This window comes from Alligator sinensis, unplaced genomic scaffold (genome assembly GCF_000455745.1).
Source record: "Alligator sinensis unplaced genomic scaffold, ASM45574v1 scaffold262_1, whole genome shotgun sequence".
Lineage (NCBI taxonomy): Eukaryota > Metazoa > Chordata > Crocodylia > Alligatoridae > Alligator > Alligator sinensis.
The window spans coordinates 521,361-541,300 of NW_005841904.1; the positions used below are offsets into that span (position 1 = coordinate 521,361).

At 42.5% G+C, this 19,940-nt stretch overlaps 1 protein-coding gene across 2 annotated transcripts in view; it reads right to left on the reverse strand.

Moving 5' to 3' along the window:
- The window catches only part of FMN1 (formin 1), a 236,426-nt gene that overhangs the window by 62,526 nt on the left and 153,960 nt on the right, over positions 1–19,940 (reverse strand). For both annotated transcript variants that reach the window (XM_025197756.1, XM_025197755.1), the window contains one exon: positions 2,221–2,313. In XM_025197756.1, coding sequence (XP_025053541.1) covers positions 2,221–2,313 — 93 coding nt within the window. The remainder of the gene's footprint in view (positions 1–2,220; positions 2,314–19,940) is intronic.

Genomic DNA, 19,940 nt, shown 5'->3' on the forward strand with positions numbered 1-19,940 from the left:
CTTTCCCTAGCCTTGAGAACAGGATGCAGGGCTATTCAACCTTTGAGCTGGTTTAATAGGGCATTTCCCATGGTACTAAAATCAAGTAATCTATACAAAAGACAAACACAATGATCTGAAAAATAGTGCTTGATTTTTACAAAGCTAAGCAGGATTGTGATAGTGATTAAAGTTATTTTACTCCTGTATAACTGGGTTTTGTTAATAAAATTGGTTATTCCCTACAGTAGTATTGCACAGTTAAGGAAAGGAAAGATAAAGCAGTGTGGGAGAGAGGTAGAGTTAACAGTGTGCACAAATACATAACCCTACCTCAATCTCAACACTTTCTGCTAAGACTGTAAATATAAACTGACAATGAAATGAGACGAAAAGACCACCTACAACAGTCTTACCTAGGACACAAATAGTCCCATCATAGATTATTTCTTTTACAGGATCTCTGTTAACTTTATGAGAGCTTTAATAAATATATAACATGTTCAGGAAGCATATACTATATTTAGGAACTTGTTTGAAATTATGTGATATGAAACTTGTAGCCTAAATAACATCCAAATACATTTCGGATTGAAAAACTCAAGCAAATTATATTAAGCACAAAAACCCTGAAAATGAAGAATGCCAACTGTATTTAATAGTACAATGTAATAAGTGCTACTATTAAAAAACATTTTTACTCAGGAAAATATTTAAATACTACAGCTTCATAAAATAAAGTGAAGTTAAAATTCCTTGATCTTAGGAGGACCTTTATAAAAAGATGAAACTGAATTTAGATATTTAATTAAAATTCTTATAACTGTTTCAGTGATCAGCAGTTTAGTTAATATAAGTCTTCTTATGAAGCAACTGAGTCATAGTTCATGTGACTTTTCAGACATTAAATGTTAAATTGCTTAAGACTTTGTGAGTGATATTGCTCAATTGGGAATACTACCTCACAGAGTCACAATAATGGTTACAACTAGCTCTGCTTACCCGTAGGAGTGTCTCATATAACTGCTCTGACAATACCAGGCTCTGTGTTCCTCACTGTGGTGTATGATACCCAAATCCACAGTAAAATGTAGAGTTCTACTTCAATAGAATAATTCAGAAAATTACCCTAAACTGAGACTCCTTCTATGTAAATTGATTTTTTACCATTAGAAAAAATTATGTGCATTCTAGAGTCACAACTATAAAAAACATTTTGTACTGTAATCAATTATGTAACCATAGGAAAATTCACCTTTTCATTTTTAAAAGGAAATACACTCTTCCCTGACTAATAACCTTTTGCTGTTCTTTGAACAAACTTTTCCTTTAGTTATATATTATACATTATATCATTTTATCACATCACTGTTCTGAAATGGTTTGCCTGGCTCAGCATTAGATGCAGTGACTGCCTCCATTTTTGACACTTCTTTAAGTAAATAATCTTGTTTTTCCAAGTAAGCGATCTTCTGAACCAAACTCACGTCTGCCCTCAAAAGAACAGTTGTGATGTATTGCCCCCATTCTCCTAATATAACTTTCTATTCTCTGGGAAAGACTGTCATTTATTAGTCTTAGGAGCACTGTTGTACCAGAATGACCCCTCCTTTTAAGACCCAGCAAAGAAATTACAGCTGGTATTCTTCTTGTTGAAGTATGCAGGTTGCATAACCAATGTAATGAACACACCCTTTAATGGTGAGCATATCAAAATTTCTGCCACTAAAAACATTCAAATACTTGTGGTTTGTGCTGGGCAACCTAAATTGGCTTTTTATCTGGGTGGAACTGACCAGGGGCTGACAATAAAGGCTTTTCTGTACAGTCACTGGTAAGTTTTAGGGAAGATGGAAAATGAAACCGAGAGCCTCTTGCCCACCTGAATCTAAACCTGCTCTCTGATTTGCTGTAGAGTGAAGACTTGACAGGGACACTGAGACTGACTCTGGAGCAGCCCCACAGGCAATTTCTGATTCTGGAGTGCATCAGTGGGCTTGTGTGAGCAAACAGGGAAAAGGTGTCCTCCAACCTGTCCTCCCCAAGCTCCACTGCTGACATTTAGGCAAGGCCAGAATTAGGAAAAAGATCTTTGTGGCTACAGTGCATTAAGATCTACATGCAATCTTTGAGGTTTTCACTTACCTTTAACCTCCAAGTGGTGGTTGTTGAAGGCAATATATTTACCAGCAAACAATGTAAGCATTACAATATGAAAAAAGAGTCTAAACATCTGCTTACCTTTCTGAAAGAACTCTTCCAGTTTATCTTTGAAGGGCTGGAGATGTTGTTCTGAAGATTCTCTACAAACCACTCTCATTTGTTTTTCACAGGCTACAAACAGAAGTTCAGGGTTAGATAGTTTGAAGCCACGTATTTAACTGACAAGCTTTAAAAATAATTATATTATTTCTAAAGCAACTCATCTACTATTCCACATTTATCAAGCAATACTATTTCACACTTGTTCTAATTGTATAAGAGTTAACCCCCCCCCCACCCCAGCCACAGAAACTGCTGTAGTGTGACATAGCAATGAAGTTCAGGAAATGTCGAAGAGGCGATGTATTTTTTATTGGACCAACTATATAGTTGGGAGATCTGATGAACTTAATTTCCTTAAAATAGCAACATTTTAGTTTATTTGCCTTGGAATTCAGCATTTGTATGATTTGCTTGTAGTACAGCTGGGTGAAAAACAAAGGGCTTGCCCTCATTGTAGCATTAGCTTCAGCATGAACTTGAGTTTTGCCTCAGTCTAACAGGAGTAATACACACTGAATTTTACCATCAAAGGGAACTTCACACACAAGTTTTCTGGCCTTCTGTGGGAGGGGCATGGCACAAGCAGGAGCAAGAATATGTCATTATAATGCATCTGTTACCTAATCTACCAAATAATTTAGGTCCTGGTGCCATCTCATTTCCTAGAGAATTCAAATTAATTGCTACAAAATTTAAGCACTACTTTGGGATGTCTTAGTAGACATTGCAGAATCTAGGGGTCCCCGATTATAAGAAAAAACCTCAACAAACCAATAAAACAAAACAAAATATAAAGCAGTACTCAAATATTTTGCATCAAACAATGTAAAAAAGCACAAGCAAGTATTTTTTCTTCTCCCTTATACCAAATGTAGGTTAATTAAGGTTAATTAAGGTGCATATTTATTGCATAACTAAACAAAAGAGTTATTGCATGCTGATTAAAATAACAAGCCAGCCAGCTTCTCTCTAGTTTAATAATTCATTTTATTCCTAAAAATTGAGTATAAAATGTAGTTGCACAAGGAGAAAATGTGTAATTGACAAAAATTGTCATGTTAATATGAGTCACATTTGTAGTTTTCAACACAGAGAAAGGAGTTGCCAAAAGAATGTGAATACATACATGCATTTTATTGTACAGACAGTAATACAGCCCATGATACATTTGGACCACCAGGACTACTTAAACAAAGAAAACACTCCAACAATTTAAGTTTGAATTTCAGCTAAAAACAAAGAAACCCAAAACTACATTAAAAATGAAATTCTAACATCGTTAGAAAAATATTGCCTTGATATTCATTTCTGCACAAAATGCTTACAAGAAAATATCTAGTCCATCTAAAAGTTTTATATATTTAATTTCCATGGCTTAAATGAACAGAGTTTAAAAGTATTAAGAATACAGCTATAGAGAAAGTCTTACCAGATAATCCATATTGTCCTTTTCTTACAGACTATGTTTTAATTAATCTTTAAGCCCCAAGCTTGCAAATTATAGCACAGCATGGATACTTGAGACTTTGCAGACTGAAAGCAATGGGTATTTGCTTGTGCAAATCTTATACAAAATCTAGCTGTCAGACTGAAACTGTAACTTGCACACATGTGCACATACACACATGCATAGATATATAATATAATATAATATAGGTAGATATAGATATAGATACATATATATCTTAATTTAGATATGTATGTATGCATGTATAATAGATATATATCTACATCTATATCGATATCTATATATCTATTAGATGCATGTATACGTACATATCTACAGTAAACCCTTTCTTGCCTGCCCAGTTACAGAAAAAGACTGTAAAACAAATGAAGGGAATACATTAGAAGACAGAAAATAATTCTCAACATAGAAATATTATTTTCTTCATGACATGAGCTTTTGCCACTAAAAACTTGAACTTTACATGGCTGTGGAAATATATTGAATGAAACTTATTTACACTGCATTTCAGTTTATATAAATGGAATGAGGTTCCCACAGTTACTCAGACAGATTGTAATATTTTATTTGTGGACTAGACAGGGATACTGTGAATTGAGCAGGAAAAAATCTAAACAAAATACTTGAAAAAGCATTTTTAAGTTCTCTTATTAAAGGTTGGCACAAATTAGAAGCTACAATTTTGTGGCTACTTTTCCTGTTTATTTTTAAAAAGAGTCTAGACAGAAAATGCCACATGAAGTAGATTTTAGCAATGATTTCAGTTAAAATATAAAATGACAAAAAGTGTGAAATGAGTAGTATATGTATTTCAACTTTTTAAGCTATGATGTGGCATGCTGGCTGTGTTTTAAGGCATGATTTAAGAACATTAGCATTACAGGAAATTATGTTAAGACAAACAGCAAAAACACATTCTTATTACGCGTGTTTATTATATGGTGGCAATTAGTTTATTATGTGGTCTCTCTGGGCACACTTTATATATGCTAGAATGATACCAAACAGCTCCCCCAAGCAGATGACATACTTTATTGTTTTTTCAAGTATTCAAAACCATGTTATAAGCAGCCCCCTCAAGCAGCACAAATTAAAGGTTATATAGTTTATCAGGTATAGGAGTACATTACCACTCCTCCAAATAAATTGTTTAAAAAAATGATTGCTAATAGAGAAGACTGAAAAAAAAAAAAGAGCAGGTGCTAGGAGTCACAGAGAGACTATAGAAAAGGTCTCATGATATGTATGTCACCATGGTGCCAAGCACACACTATGACATAGTCCAGGGGTTTTCAACTTTTTTGGGTCAGTGTACCCCAGCAGCTGGATGCTGAGCAAGGGGGTGGGGTGTGTGTGCAGCCGGACACCGAGTGGACAGTGCGGGGAGGTGGTGCACAGCTGAATGCAGAGCAGCAGCAGCTGCTGCATGCGACCTTCGCCCACCCCCCACCTCCCACATCTGGCCGGGTGGGCGGTGCCAGTGCAGGATGGTGCATGGCAGCAGTCCATCCCTGCCCACCTGCACATACCCCCACTAGGGCCATCTCAAGAACCCCCAGGGTTATGCATACCCCCAGTTGACAACCACCGACATAGTCAATCACGTGTCAGTGCTTTGATCGGGGTGCTTCCATGATGTCTTCCATTTGTTGCTTTGGTGGACTAAGGAATTTATGATGATGAGATGATGTCCTGAACACTTGCTCAGGAGAAGGAGTCCATTTAAATTGACTTTTCCACCCCTTACTTTTCAAGGGTTCTTGTCCATAGAGTCCCTTCCCATTCTAGCATTGAAATCATTAAGAGGAATTATCTTGCCTTCTTCAGAGACCAAAGTCAAGACTTGGTCAAATTTAGAATAGAATTCTTCTTTTGTTTTACCATCTGCATCAAAGGTCAGTGGTGACTATTGCATGTTGTTTGTTGGTCAATTGGGCTAAGTACTGACAGACAAAAAGCCTGAGGCTGAATCGATTCAATCTTTGTGGGTTAGTTTAAGCTGTGTAGACTGAACTGATAAGCCAGAGAACAGACATTCACTTTTGATTCTGGGAATGCAGCAACTTGTCTGCAGTGGTCCAGGCCAGAAGTCGGGGCAGGGGGGAGGGGTGCAGTGTGCTATGGCACACCTCCCTGCTTAGCTGGAACAATCATCTTGGGCCAAAGCTAGCCCACCCACCCTGCAAGGTGAAGAGGGTGGGGGTTGCAGGGAAGGTAAAAAGCATCCTGGGATCTTGGGGGGCTGTGAGTTATCTTGAATCTGGAGGGGAACTTGGGACAGAAGTTCAACTAACTGATTTAACCTAAATCAGTGAAGTCTGATACTACATAAGTTCACTGCACATAAGCCACTTTCAAAATTGCCCAAACTGGTTTAAGATAAACCTATAAGGATGTGGTATCAAACTTCACTGATATAGGTTAAATCAGCTTATTGAACTTCTGTCCCATATCTGCTCCAGATTCAAGTTCATAGATTTCATAGACATTAGGGCGGGAAGGGACCTCAGAAGATCATCGAGTCCAGCCCCCTGCCCCAGGGGCAGGAAGTCAGCTGGAGTCACAGGATCCCAGCAAGATAAACATCCAAATTTCTCTTGAAGGCATCCAAAGTAGGTGCTTGAACCACCTCCAATGGCAGGCTATTCCAGACCCTGGGGGCTCGGTCAAAAAAGAAGTTCTTCCTTATGTCCAGCCTGAAACAGTCTTGCAGGAGTTTATAACCGTTCGACCTTGTCATCACTTGGGGCACTCTGGTGGTTTGCACCTCCCTGCACACCCTCCCCCGAAGGGTGGTGAGGCAGACTTGGCCCAAGATGTCTGCTTCAGCTCAGCAGGGAGGCATGGTTTGGTACCTACCAGCTTCTGGCCTGGGCCACTGCAAGCATGTGGCTACATTTCCAGAATCAGAAGTGAATGTTTGTTCACTTGCTTATTGGTTCAGTCTACTCAGCCTAGACTAACCTATGAAGATTGAATCAATTCAGCCTTGGGCTTTTTGACTATCTGTATTTAGCCCTGTTGTATTATAGATTTGAACTGGTTTATGATTACTTTTACCAATTTATATGTAATTTTTGACAAAGACAGAAGACAAAGGGTCACAAGTTATTCACTGATGTCAAATGAACTTCTCAGCATCTGAGTAATAATCTTTGTCTTCACAGCAAAACTAATGCCATGAATATATCCATCTTTTATGACTTTTCTTTCCCACAAAAAGGTGTAGCCACCACCATGTTCTGTGAGCTGCCCCTATCCTACACATCTGGTCTCACTAAGTGCAGCAATGTCAATATCAAATTGTGTAAGTTCTCTGATTGTAGATGCTGCCTTTTGCTTTGGATGGTCACTTTTAGGATTATCCATCAGAGTGCAAGTGTTCCAGGCTGAAAACTTCATTACTTGGTTTGGACTGCAGTTAGAGTGATTTCATTAGATGTGGTTCTCCAATCAAGTAAAATGAGACCGACTATGCTTAGGCCACCATTTCTATTTCCTCCCCACTGGGGGTGAACAGAGTGGATCCTAAATAGGTCTGCTCATTATTGTATTTGCCAAATTGCACACTGGTCAGTTCCAAGTACAAAACAACCATCATACAATCACTGCCTCTGTCTAGGTACACAAATAGGGACTTCTAGTAATCACTAATATCTTACCCCCATTAAAACTTGCCCAGTGCTATAGGACTTGCTATTGAAAGAAGATTCTTGTATGTGTCTTCTTTTAATATGGGGATACTGCTGCACTCCAGCAACCACATGATACTTCATGGGAAGGAAACCTTTATCCAAATGCAAGGAAAACCTAGACAATCAGAGGTTTCTGAACCACTACACACATCATCCACCTTTGCAGTCATTGTGAAGTATTCTTTATTCACCCACCTGCTCCATTGTTGAAGACTTGCTATTAGTCTGGAAACCTTGCTCTGGACCTTGGCACTATGGATGACCCTACCAGGAGTACAGAACTACAGATGGCATCACTTTCAAAACCACTGGTAGCACACAAGTCTCTTCACCATGCGATCCATGGGAGGAAAATGGGGTTGCAATCCATGGGAGATAAATAAAAGTAAGGGGAATGGATAGGGTAGCTAGCTCAATTGAAAATATGGGAAAAATCTCCACCAAGAAGAAAGAGAGATTGGAGGGATTGTACAAGAAGCTCAAGAAAGGAGTCATATCATGATGTAGTTCAGGAGACCAGGTGGGTGGCATTAGATCAACTCATTGCTGTTGCTAAAGAAAGCCTGAATTTTAGAATGATCAGACATTTACTGAAGTCAAAGTATGCATTAGGTCACTCTGTTACAACCACATTCAGAATAGCAGAAGCATAACTAGGGCAAAGTGACCAGGGCAGGGTCCTAGGATGCCAACTTGGGAGAGGGGTTGTAAAGCTAACATCTGCTGTTGCAGCTGCACAATCATGTTGGCAACATGGTGGCAGCCAGAAGTTGCCATTCCCGCATGCATCCTGCTGCCCTGGGTACCTGACTGCATATCTGATAGCAATTAGTAAACTAATTGTCAGCAGATTCCAACACCTGAAATTAATGGAAAACTTTAAAGAGATTTCTCTTACTCTTAAAGCGATCAACCTTGACTGATTCTCTCCAAGTGACCAGCCTTGTGCTTGGGTACACAGAAGGGAACTACAGTACATCAGTGAGTCCTGCTACTGATTATACACTGTCCTCTACTATAATGAGCTTCACCCTTGAGACAAAGAAACCGAGTAATTCCTTCCAGTGGCAGCTGACATGTCATACTTGAGTGGAGACAGGGAAAACACTTCTAGACTAGAATATTTTGGCCTTGTATATGAATCTTTTTTTGTATACAGAAATGAATGGGAAGCTAGCGAACAGGATGGACCAAAGGTGTAACTGGCTTTTGTCAGTCACTTTGGTAAAGAGGCATACGATTATATTTATGCTTTCTGAGTCTTAAGAGAGCTTTAGTCAAAAGCAGCCCCAAGTAAGATCCATTATGGAATTCTAGACTTGAGTTAGGAAAGGCTTCAACAGCAATTTTGAAATCAGAATCTGTAAATGAAGGGTTCAAACTTTAATTCCCCAGATGTCCAAAAGATGAAGGAAATACTTTTTATCGCCAGACTGAATTTCTTTTTAATTAATTTTTACAAATAAGCAAAAGCTTTATGAAGAAAGTCTACTTTAAAATACCAGAAATATTTCCAAGGCAAGGTCTTGTGGGATTTTCCAAATGAATTGAAAAATAATGCTCCTTCCTTTTTTAACCTCTGTATTGATTTAACTTATTAATTCAGGTTACTTGTCTTTCAGTAGTCTATAACTTTAGTCTATGAAGAAAAGATTACTTTTAGTAGGCAACCTTTGATCTTCTGGATCATGGTGTATGTAAGAGGTCTAGTCAGGGGCCTTGTGAATATGTTGGTATGGAGTCTTGTGTCCATCACACTGAGAACTTTGATGCATATGTCTAGCCAAGAGTATGGAGGACTGGAGGCTGCCCAAGACCTACCATTCCCACCTTTAGACCACATAGACAGAATCCACAGGCCAGACCAGGTCCAGATGTTCAGTGCCTCAATGGCTGTAGCTTCTGCCAGAGAGCAACAGATAGGAACAGCTGCTGACTGCCTAATGCCTCAGCAAGGGCACATTTTTGTCAGGGTGATATATCTTAGCTTTTCTCAAACCCACGAGTACCCACAAGGCAGTGGAGGCTAGGGTTTTGAGTCACCCTATACTTGCCTTACTCTGGATGTTGCAACATTGTGGTATTATATAGGATCTGCCCCATCAAAAGTAGCCCTATCATGTTGTCTTCCAGTCAGATGCCGTTTATGCTCATACCCAGGACCAATACTATTTCATAGATTCATAGATGCTAGGGTTGGAAGGGACCTCAATAGATCGAGTCTGACCCCCTGCATAGGCAGGAAATAGTGCTGGGTTTAGATGACCCCAGCTAGATGCCTATCTAACCTCCTCTTGAAGACCCCCAGGGTAGAGGAGAGCACCACCTCCCTTGGGAGCCCGTTCCAGACCTTGGCCACTCAAACTGTGAAGAAGTTCTTCCTAATATCTAGTCTAAATCTGCTCTCTGCTAGCTTGTGGCCATTATTTCTTGTAACCCCCGGAGATGCCTTGGTGAATAAAACCTCACCAATTTCCTTCTGTGCCCCCGTGATGAAATTATAGGCAGCCACAAGGTTGCCTCTCAACCTTCTCTTGTGGAGGCTGAAGAGGTCTAGGTGCCCCAGTCTCTCCTCGTAGGGCTTGGCCTGCAAGCCCTTAACCATACGAGTGGCCCTTCTCTGGACCCTCTCCAGGTTATCCATATCTCTCTTGAAGTGCGGTGCCCAAAATTGAACGCAGTATTCCAACTGTGGTCTGACCAGTGCCCGATAGAGGGGAAGTATCACCTCCTTGGATCTGTTTGTCATGCATCTGCTGATGCACGATAAAGTGCCATTAGCTTTTCTGATGGCTTCGTCACACTGCCGACTGATGTTCATCTTGGAGTCCACTAGGACTCCAAGATCCCTTTCCGCTTCCTTGCCACCAAGCAGGTCATTTCCTAGGCAGTAGGTATGCTGGACATTTTTCCTCCCTAGGTGTAGCACTTTGCATTTATTTGTGCTAGTCAAATAAATGCAAGATAATTATGATTCTAGTTGGCTAATTCTGATTAGTTAATTATATTGAGACCCCAAATAAGGACCTTTTTTGCTTAATTAAACTAGAGATAATAGATGCTTTAAAGGACTGGAGTTCTGTGACTTTCAGAGCAGATGCAAAATTATTTCCTCGCTACAATTTTGAACAGATTTGATAGATAATTTACATCCCCATTCTTCTCTCAGGCTTCTGGCTCAATAATTAAATAAAATGATTGAACAGTTATTCCCCATTCAATGTTGGTAATAATAAAAAGATGGGTAGGAAAATGGCTAAGATATTGCCTAGATAAAGAATGTTGGAAGATTATCAAATCTCTCTTGGGAAAGACAAGGCAAAGAATGGTGAAAGAATATTAAAAGGGATTACATATCAGATGCAAATGAAGTTGGTTTTGGAAGAGGAAGGATTTTTTTTTTTTATTCAAGGGCTAACTCCAGGAACCAAATCAAAACATTAGTTGTATTTTGTCAGTTAAAACCAGCCAATCTTTGCCAACATGATTTTGCTGACCACATCATAGACCACATCAGCAAAATTATGTGTATACAGCAACAGACCTGGCATGTACTTCATTGACTAAGGGCTCCTTATACATGTCCTGGCTTTATAAAAAGCTAAGCTGAGCCCTCACAAAGGTCTGTTCTTCCTTGGTTGAAAATAGAGGCAACCCTTTGCCCATTACACCTAAGCTACTCTTCTTAGTAATGGTACAGCTGAAAATGAAACTGATTTCTGTCTTGTTATATATTCAAATAGGGGATCAACTAATCTGGTTATAAAATTGAAGGTATAGTCAATAAGGTAAGCCTGGCCAGACAAGATGTCTTTTGCTAAGGTTAATGACAATTCTTGAGATGACATACTCATTTCCTTACATGTCTTAAGTGCTCTGTAATGGCAATAAGAATGGGCCTGTTTGACTGACCATGGACATAGACCCTGCATGGGTAAATTGCAGTATGCCCAAGGTCTGCGCATGCATAACTATTGGTTTGGGGCCATACGATAGTTAAGTAGATGGAACATGACTCATATCTAATATGGCAATTCCTGGGTTCCTATATCTTTTGTGGGTTTAAATTGTTGAATCCATCACTCATTTCTCTTCTTTATATTTCTTCCTTTCTTTTGATCTTTCATTTCTTTATAGACATTTACTCAAGTAGTTTTTTAGGCTTTTTCTATGTAATGCCCAAACTCTGATAACTGGGTCCCCTCACCTTTGAATATATTTTTTTTGTTAATTAAAAGTGTAAGCAAGTCATAACCTCTTGCTGTCTCACTTCATGCTTTATGCTTAATGTGGATTCAGCAAAGAAAAATGGTTAAAAAACTCAAATTAAGAGATGGATTTAATTTCTGGTAAATAATTTTCATTAGATATCCTACTAGGAACACATTTTAAAATTCCATATCTTTCATTTAATGTATGTAATTTAAAGGATTTCGACACTTTTTAAAATTCTCCTGCCAAGTCGAGGCAAACAAAATTATAAATATGACATTTTATCATTCTTCTTGATTCTCATTCCAAAAAGCTACAATGCTCATAAGGCAAATTCACTTTAGTTATTTAAAATGATAGTTTGCTTTTATATAAGGTCCTTCAATTGAAATAATTTTCTATTTAATGAAAAAAGTATTTAAGTAAACTGATTGTGTCTCTTTCTCAGAACATCAAATCTTAAAAGGTGACAAAGAAAACATTTACAAGGCGTTTAAATAGAATAGGTATCAGCATACAACTTATACATTTTCTTCTTCGCCAGCCAATTCCAAAGTAACCAATCAAGGAAAAACATGTGTTAAGATGAACAACCTATTTTAGCACTCCTTCGTTTAAACAAATCTAAGTTTCCCATTACTCTAAATGGGACTAAACTTTTGGTCTCAATACAGGAAATGTGTTAGTCACACTTAATGTAATATCCTACTTTGAACACTGGTTATTTTTAAATGAAGAATTGCAAAAACAAAATGTGTGGGAGAGACAAAAGAATGAAAGCTATTTAAAAATCCTAAAAATTGCAAACTATTGGATGTACATTGTACTTCACACTGCATATCTTGGCCACAGATATGGAAACCATTAGTAAAATATTAAAGCAAAGTTGGAAACTTCTGATTATCATTTTGCCACTGTCTTTAGATTTAATGCATCATTTGGCTCAGAAAGTTATTTAAAAATCCCCAATACAAGTTAAAATATTTACAAAATTGAATCTCTTTCACTTAATGCCTATTGGGCAATAGTCTTTTAAAACTCCACAGACACTTGTAAATTTGTCAAAAGAATCATTGCCTATAAACAAACTTTCATGCAGTTTGGCAATTTCAATAAGACAGGAGTTGGTATTTTTTAAACATCATTTCAAAAGTAAATGCAAAACCAGAAATAGTTCAGTGTTGATAACAATGATTTGCTGAATATTTACTTTCCAGGACCCACCAGTAGCATTTATGGGAATCAGCCTGACAGTGAATCCAACTATTTAACACCACGGACTCCTATAAACCTGTCATGGATCCTATCCCTCATAAGTTATGTCACAGTGAAAGCTGCTAACTGCCATCACTGTTTGTGTATTTCCCAATGTCTGTTCATAGCCTGGTGGAATCATGGGATTGTTAAAGATTTGCTGCAGGCAAGGTAAGATAAACAAACAGGCTTATTTTTGGCAAGATAGTTACTATTTAGCCAACTTCCCTAGACTGATTTTTGGAATCATGTCTCCTTTCATACCAAAGCAGCTTTGAAGCTGTTCATAAAGAATAACAAAATGGGCAGAAGAAAACTAAACAGGCATACATTTGCACTATGCAGTCCAGGGCTTTGTGCACTACAGAAACTAGATATATTATAAGGGATGTGGCACTATAATCATGATCAGAGAGACAGTCAGTTGCATTTTCCTTTTATCTGGCACCAGAATATAAACAAAGATGATGAATTATTTTTAGTTTCAATAAAACTTGTATAACTTCCTCAAGGTGTGGTTGGTTAATCTTTCCTTGTATGTAAAGAACTTTTCAAATAGCTTCAATAATATGTGAAGGGGAAAAAACAAAGATATGTTTAGCTGCTGGATTTAATTTCAGCATGGAGTTATACTTTTCTACTCTTATATAACTCTACTGTGTGGATGTGTTAAGCTTTGCTGTAGGCCTTGTATGACTATTCTCTGTGCCCCAGCCTTGGTCAGCTGTCATTCTGTAAGTAGGCTTTTTCTTAGGAAGGATATCCAGTAAACAATATTGGGGGTGGGGGAGGGAGATTGAGAAAAGAAGGCTATATTCACCAGTCAGACTAAAGAAAAAAACCACAGGAAGAGAGTAAACTTGCATTACACTCTAAAGGGGAAAAGGACTTTGATGGCTTCTAAATCAGTTGTAGAACTTCCAATGTCCAATCCCCACACAAGTTTAAAGGTGCATTGTTTTTGGTTTGGACTGGCACAGCACTGGCTCAACCCCTGGCTTTCAGGCCAGATCTGGCCCCTGGTGCTGTGTCATCTGGCCCACAGGGCTTCCCACAGGTCTGTGGGGAGTCCCGCAGGCCTTAGCCCTGAGAGCAGGGTGACATGCTGCTGGATCCCAGCACATGGAGCTGGAGGGCTGGAGGGAAGCAGCATGGGGCCCTGGAGCCCTGAACCGAGCACACAGGACCGGACAGAGGTGGTGAGGGGCCCCAATCATGGCACAGAAGGCCAGATGGAGGCAAGGCGGGGATCCAGGACCCCAATCCTGGCACGTGAGACTAGGTGGAGGTGGTATGGAGCCCTGGAACTACATCCTGGCATGAAGGATAAGGTGGGAGTAGTGTAGAGCCTAAGGGACCAGTCTTGGCATGCAGGGCCCCATCCCAGCATGTGGGAGCCAGTCAGGGCTGTGTGGTGGGGGGAGGATCATTGGGGTGGTAATCTGGGCATGTGGGCCTGATCCTGGCATGCGGGCTCCAATCCTGCCTTTGGACCAACCCCATACCACTCATCTGGGTTAGGTTAGAGGTGCTCAACCTTTTAGCCCCAAAGGCAAGAAAAGTAGTCTGAAGCTGGTCCATGGACCAGATCAGGCCCTGTGTGCTGCCAATGCATGGCTCACCCACTCAGCTTGAGCCCTGGGTGACTCAACTGCCTCCTCCCCCACACTGGGATCAGAACCTGTGCTGCCCCTATGCACTGAGATGGGGCAGCAGGGTCCCCTGCCTCCCCAGCCCAACATTGTGTGCTGGGATTGGGCCTTGGGGCCTTGAGCCACCATTGAGTGGCCCTGTACACCTGGATTAGGCCCTGCATGCTGGGACTGAGCCCTGAGGCCCTGGGTTGCCCGACCTGGCCCCATACATTAGGATTCTGGTACTGGTGCTCTGTGCCATCCTCACCTGCCTTTGTGCACTGAATGGGCCCTGGGGCCCTGTGACATCTTCACTTGGCCCCACATACTAGGATTGTGACCTGCACAGCCATCTTCACTTGATCCAGTGTGCATGGCCATTTTATCTAGCCTGCAGAATTCCCCACAGATGCCACCACTCCCCTACCATCAAATTTTCAGACCCATTGGGAGCCCTATGAGCTGGATGGCAAGGTGCCATGGGTAAGATCTGGCCTGTGGAGTGAGGGTTGTGCACTCCTGGGCTACATGGACACTCATATAGGCATAGGCGGAGGAAGAAAAAAACGTGCGTGTGGGAGGCTGAACATGTGCGTGTGCATGTGCATGCACATGCCCGCGCTGCCTCCCTCCCCATACAGGAAAGACTGGGGGGAGGGGGGACGGGGTGGGAGGAGGGGAGAGAGCCATGGGGGGAAGCAGCATTGCCCAGTGCCAGTGCTGGCCTTGGCAGGTTTTGCACCGGCACTGGCTTCCTCCCCACCCCTGGCCTCACATCACCTGGAGGGGCTTGAAGCTAGGGGCCAGACTTGGCTGTGCCACTGGGTTGGAGGAGATGGAGACCCTGGGACCCCTGTGCCCACCCCACCAGGCCCTGCAAGCGGGGTGGGTGGTGCAGGACAGAGCTGCGGCTCATCCAGGGGGCAAGGGTAGGGGTGGAGGTTCCCGCCACTGCACACATCCTGGGAGGCATTGAGGGTCTGTGCCCCCAGATCTGTGTGGGGTAGGGCAGGCTGCCACTGTGGACTGGGGCCAGGGCAGTGCCAGGCTCTTCCCAGTGGGAGGGATGTGCTGTGCTCCAGGTGTGTGGCAGTGGCACTGGGAGTGGGGTTGGGTGGGCTACAGCAAATTTTGGGGTGTCTGCAGCCCCCACTCCCAGTTCTGCCACCACCCGCTCCAACTGTAGACTGCCTCCGCATCCACTGGGAAGAATCCTGCCCTGCTCTTCCCTGCACAGAAACAGGGACGCATGCCCTCCATGCCCTCCAGGGTGTGCGTAGCAGCAGGAGCCATGCCCCCCAACAATCTGCTCAGGGCTCAGTGCCATGCCCTGCCCCAAGCACCTGCCATTCCCTCAGCCCTATCCCCACTCCCTCCCCTTACTGCTGCCTGCACGCCCCTTCCTACTCCTACTGCAGCCACCAGAAGTCCGCGGCCAGGTTGCCTTGTGGCCCTACTACTGCCCTGTTGGGGTTTTTTGGGTGGGGAGGGAAGGGCTTCAGGAGGGGATTGGACTAGGTGATTCACTGAAGTCCATTCCAGGAGACCCTGGTGTAAAAAAACCCACCACTTGAAAAAGCAGCATGGCCCACTTGGCAGCAGTGTGAGCCACCAGAAACCAGAGCCTGGCCATTCAGAGGTCAGATTGCTGCCACTGCTGCCCCAGGAGGCCCCCAGGACCCCAGGTAAGGTTGCTGGGACCTGCACACATGCTGGCCTCAGCCTCCCCTACCTCACCCAGGTCTATTCTCCATGAGCTGGAGTGCACATGTAGGAGCATGCCCAGGGAAAAATAGCCATGGCACAAATATGTGCTGCTATTTGTCAGGCAGGAAACACGTGATCCTGCACATGCATGCTTGCAGGGACATGCCCTAATTGCATTGAATGCTGCAGCACCTTTGAAAGGATCTCAAGGCATCCCAGGGTATTGTGTCCGAGTTCTCATTCAGAGCTTGAGAAGGTACATTTGAAGATTGTGGCTATAAAGGTGGAGAAAGGTGATTTCCAGCTTCTCTCTCTATTACAGGAACTCTGACTTTTCATATAACACAGGTCATAATATTTGATCTAACAATTCCTCCACCGAGGCCATAATTTGGAATAAACTAAAGGTCTGTGGCCAAGACTGCAAGTGGCAGAGCACCTGTCAGATCCAGAGGAAAACTGTTCCTATAGTTAATTCCTGTATTAAACATTTCCTCATTTTTCTAGCTTCAGCTGTCAGCCATTCACAGAACACTATACAGTCCTCTTTTATTGCTTAGGCCTGGCTTCTTCATTGCAGATAATCAAACGGGACAGACGTTCAAAAAGCCCCTGGTGAAAACACCATAATTATCACACTTTACTTACAAAGCTATAAGTTAGAGCGTGAGTGAACCGAACAGATGTTCACTGTTCAGGTGGGAGTGGGGGCTTGGAGCCTGCCCACACTGGCTGCTAGGGATGCTTCCGCATACCTCCCAGGAGGCTGCCATAGTGGCCCATCTCCCCAGCTCCACCCTCTGCCAGCTTGTGACCACCAGCAGTGCCTAAGGTGGGGGAGACACTCCAGAGCCCTTCCCCTGCAGGCCTCGCTCCCCGCCCCCCAGCCAAATGGTGGCATGCTGATGCCTAGCTAGGGCAGATGCTGGGGCAGAGACCCTGGACTCCTTCTCCTACAGCTCTCTGGCTGGGCTGTAGCTCACCACAGGGCCAGAGAGGCTGTGGGGACAGAAATCTTCCCCTCTCCCACTCCCTAGCTGGGCTGTGCACTGAGCTGGGACCAGAGGCAGTCACTGACTGGGTCAGTGATAGCTGCCCGGTGCTCAGACAGTACACAAGAACTCTGCTCAAGGCAAGAGCACAGCCCTGTGCAACGCTGCCTAGGATGATGGTGATCACTCTTTAAGTTAACCCTTGATGGGATGTGGCAGAGATGTTCAATGAAGCCCTCTAACAGAAAGTGCTTTAGTCTAATACCTCATCCATCAAGGGTTAACTTAGAGCATGATACACCATTTTTAAAGCACTCTAAGACCCATGAAAGTCTATTCAGTTATGGTTTTAGAGTGCTTTCTCCTAATGAAAGTGAGATAGGTGTAACATCTGTATCTACCTTCACATAGGATGACTGTTGCATCATTCATTAGGGTGAAAGAAGAAATATGATGTAGCCATGTAATTAAGTGTCTAAGACAATAATTTTGAAAAGGGCAGAGTGCAGATTGCATATGAAACCTTAAATTTGGCATCTCCAGATTTCACTTTAGAATCTTAATACTTACTTAATACAGCTTATAAAAAGAAAATTTCCTAGGGTTCTTTTCCAAAGAAAAATATAAAGGAAGACACTTCTTCATGTATAAGGCTCTCTTTTGGGCCATTTGGCTCATACCATGGCAAAAACTACAGACTAAACCAAAACTCTTTTGAAACACTGCTGCTTTCCCTCTGCAGCATATCGCAGAATCAAAAACTTATTGAAGATAGACTTTATGGAATGCACCCACATGCAAATCCAATGGACTATTGAGAGATGGCCTATTAATGACATTTTTCAGTAAATATATAGGCCTTGACGCATGTACAAACACAGACATATTGCCAATGGTATACTGGCAGCTGTTAGGTTTACTGTCCAATTGAATGTACATGCAAAAATGGCTGCTTTCAAAAACTCTGTATGTTGTAACTCTCACAAGCCAAAACCATTTTTACCTGGACCTCTGAAAAGCAGATAAATGACCTAATTTTAGTTGCTTTCTGTTAAGACATGAGCTGTCCAAAAGAGAATACTTTTTTTTTTTTAAGGCAAAAAAGTTGAAACTTGTTTATTTTTTAAAACAAAGCAATCATCCTCGTGCAAGTTTCTCTCTTAAATTGACCTGCAAAGAAAAATGTAAATATCTGAAAAAATGTATAAGCATCTGATAAAATGAAAAGATGAAAATATTAACTCAGTGTCTCAATGTGCTCTACTCATAACATCCAAATAGTATAGGCATGTTAGTATTTTGATTTTTTTTTTTATTCTACCCATTTGAATGGTCTATTACACTCTTTTCTCCAGTGTGTAAATTTAATTTGGAATTGGCAAAGAAACCCAATTTTCATAATCAAAAGCAGTTTAACCTGGCTGGCCTCTTAAATGGACCTCACAGTGTATCTACTGCTGCTGAATAAAATTTCAAAAACATTGAAGGCTGAGATCAGGGGTGGGCAAAATACATCCTGCAGGCCAGATGTGGCCCATCAAATTATTTTATCTGGCCCATAGCTGCTCCTCTGAAGGAGAATTGTATCTAGCCCACACCTGGCTTTTGGTGTCCCTCGTTCTTCTCCCTTACTCATGCCAACTGAGTGCAGCAGCAGCAGCAGTTGCTCTCCTCCCTGGCCCAGCCTGCCCTGTCCTGCCCCCCAGCCCCCAGTGTATGCTCCAAGGCAGGGGGCGATGAGCTTCTGGCCAGGCTTCTCCTGGTGAGGCTGTCTGTGCACAGCTCTGACCCTGCAGCTATTTGTAGATGAGACAGCTTGGCCCCTGGTGACTTGAAGTTCAGGTAAGGTTCTCCACAATGGCAGGGGACAGGGTGCAGGAGGAAGAGGGCCAGGAGCCAGGGATTATCTGGGCCCTGCTGCACTGGGGCCTAGTAGGAGCGTGGGCACTGCTAATGTGGTACCATGCTGTGTTCCTGTGCCCCTTCAGGCTGTGCCATGTGGGTACAGCTGGAGTGGCTAACATGGCTGCAGCCTGACCCTGGCATGGCTTCTGCCTGACCCTGAGTCCCTGGCACGTGCCGGGTAGGTCAGGAGCCATGCTAGCTGTCCCCATGTGGCCCAAAGTGGCATGAAGGAGCACAGCGCATCACCAGCCTGACTCAGCCAAGTGCTGGGGTCTCAGGGCAGGAAAGAGGGGGGCACACAACATAGCACCAGCTTGGCCAGGCCTAGGTAACCCATGGTTCCCAGCCCACTTCTCCCTGCACCCACTCCTCCACCCCAAATCCCAGGCATGTGGCCAGGCCAGGCTGGTAGTGCACTGTGCTACCACATGCCTCCTTGAGCGTAGCTGGCATGGCTCCTACCTGACCCAGCCATGTGCTGGGGACTGGGGGTAGAAGAGGAGGTGCAGGGAGAGTGGGGGGACAAAGATTAGGTTCCCTAACCTTTGTCCACTCACCTCTCTGCCCTTACATCAGGGGTTGACAATTATTTGGGCTGGAGGGCCACTTAAGGAGTTTTGGTGAGCTGTTGCAGATGGTGGGGAGGTACTGACTGGGCCTGTGACAGCTCACCAAAACTCCCTTCAACTTTTGTTGAGTGTCACCTAATTTTTGTTTGCTTCTGATTATTTATGAACATGCCAAGCAAAATATGATGAATTCATTTCTTAGCAAGAAAGTAGTCCATTTCTGAGCATGAGATTCTGATGACATATCTGCTGCATTTGCC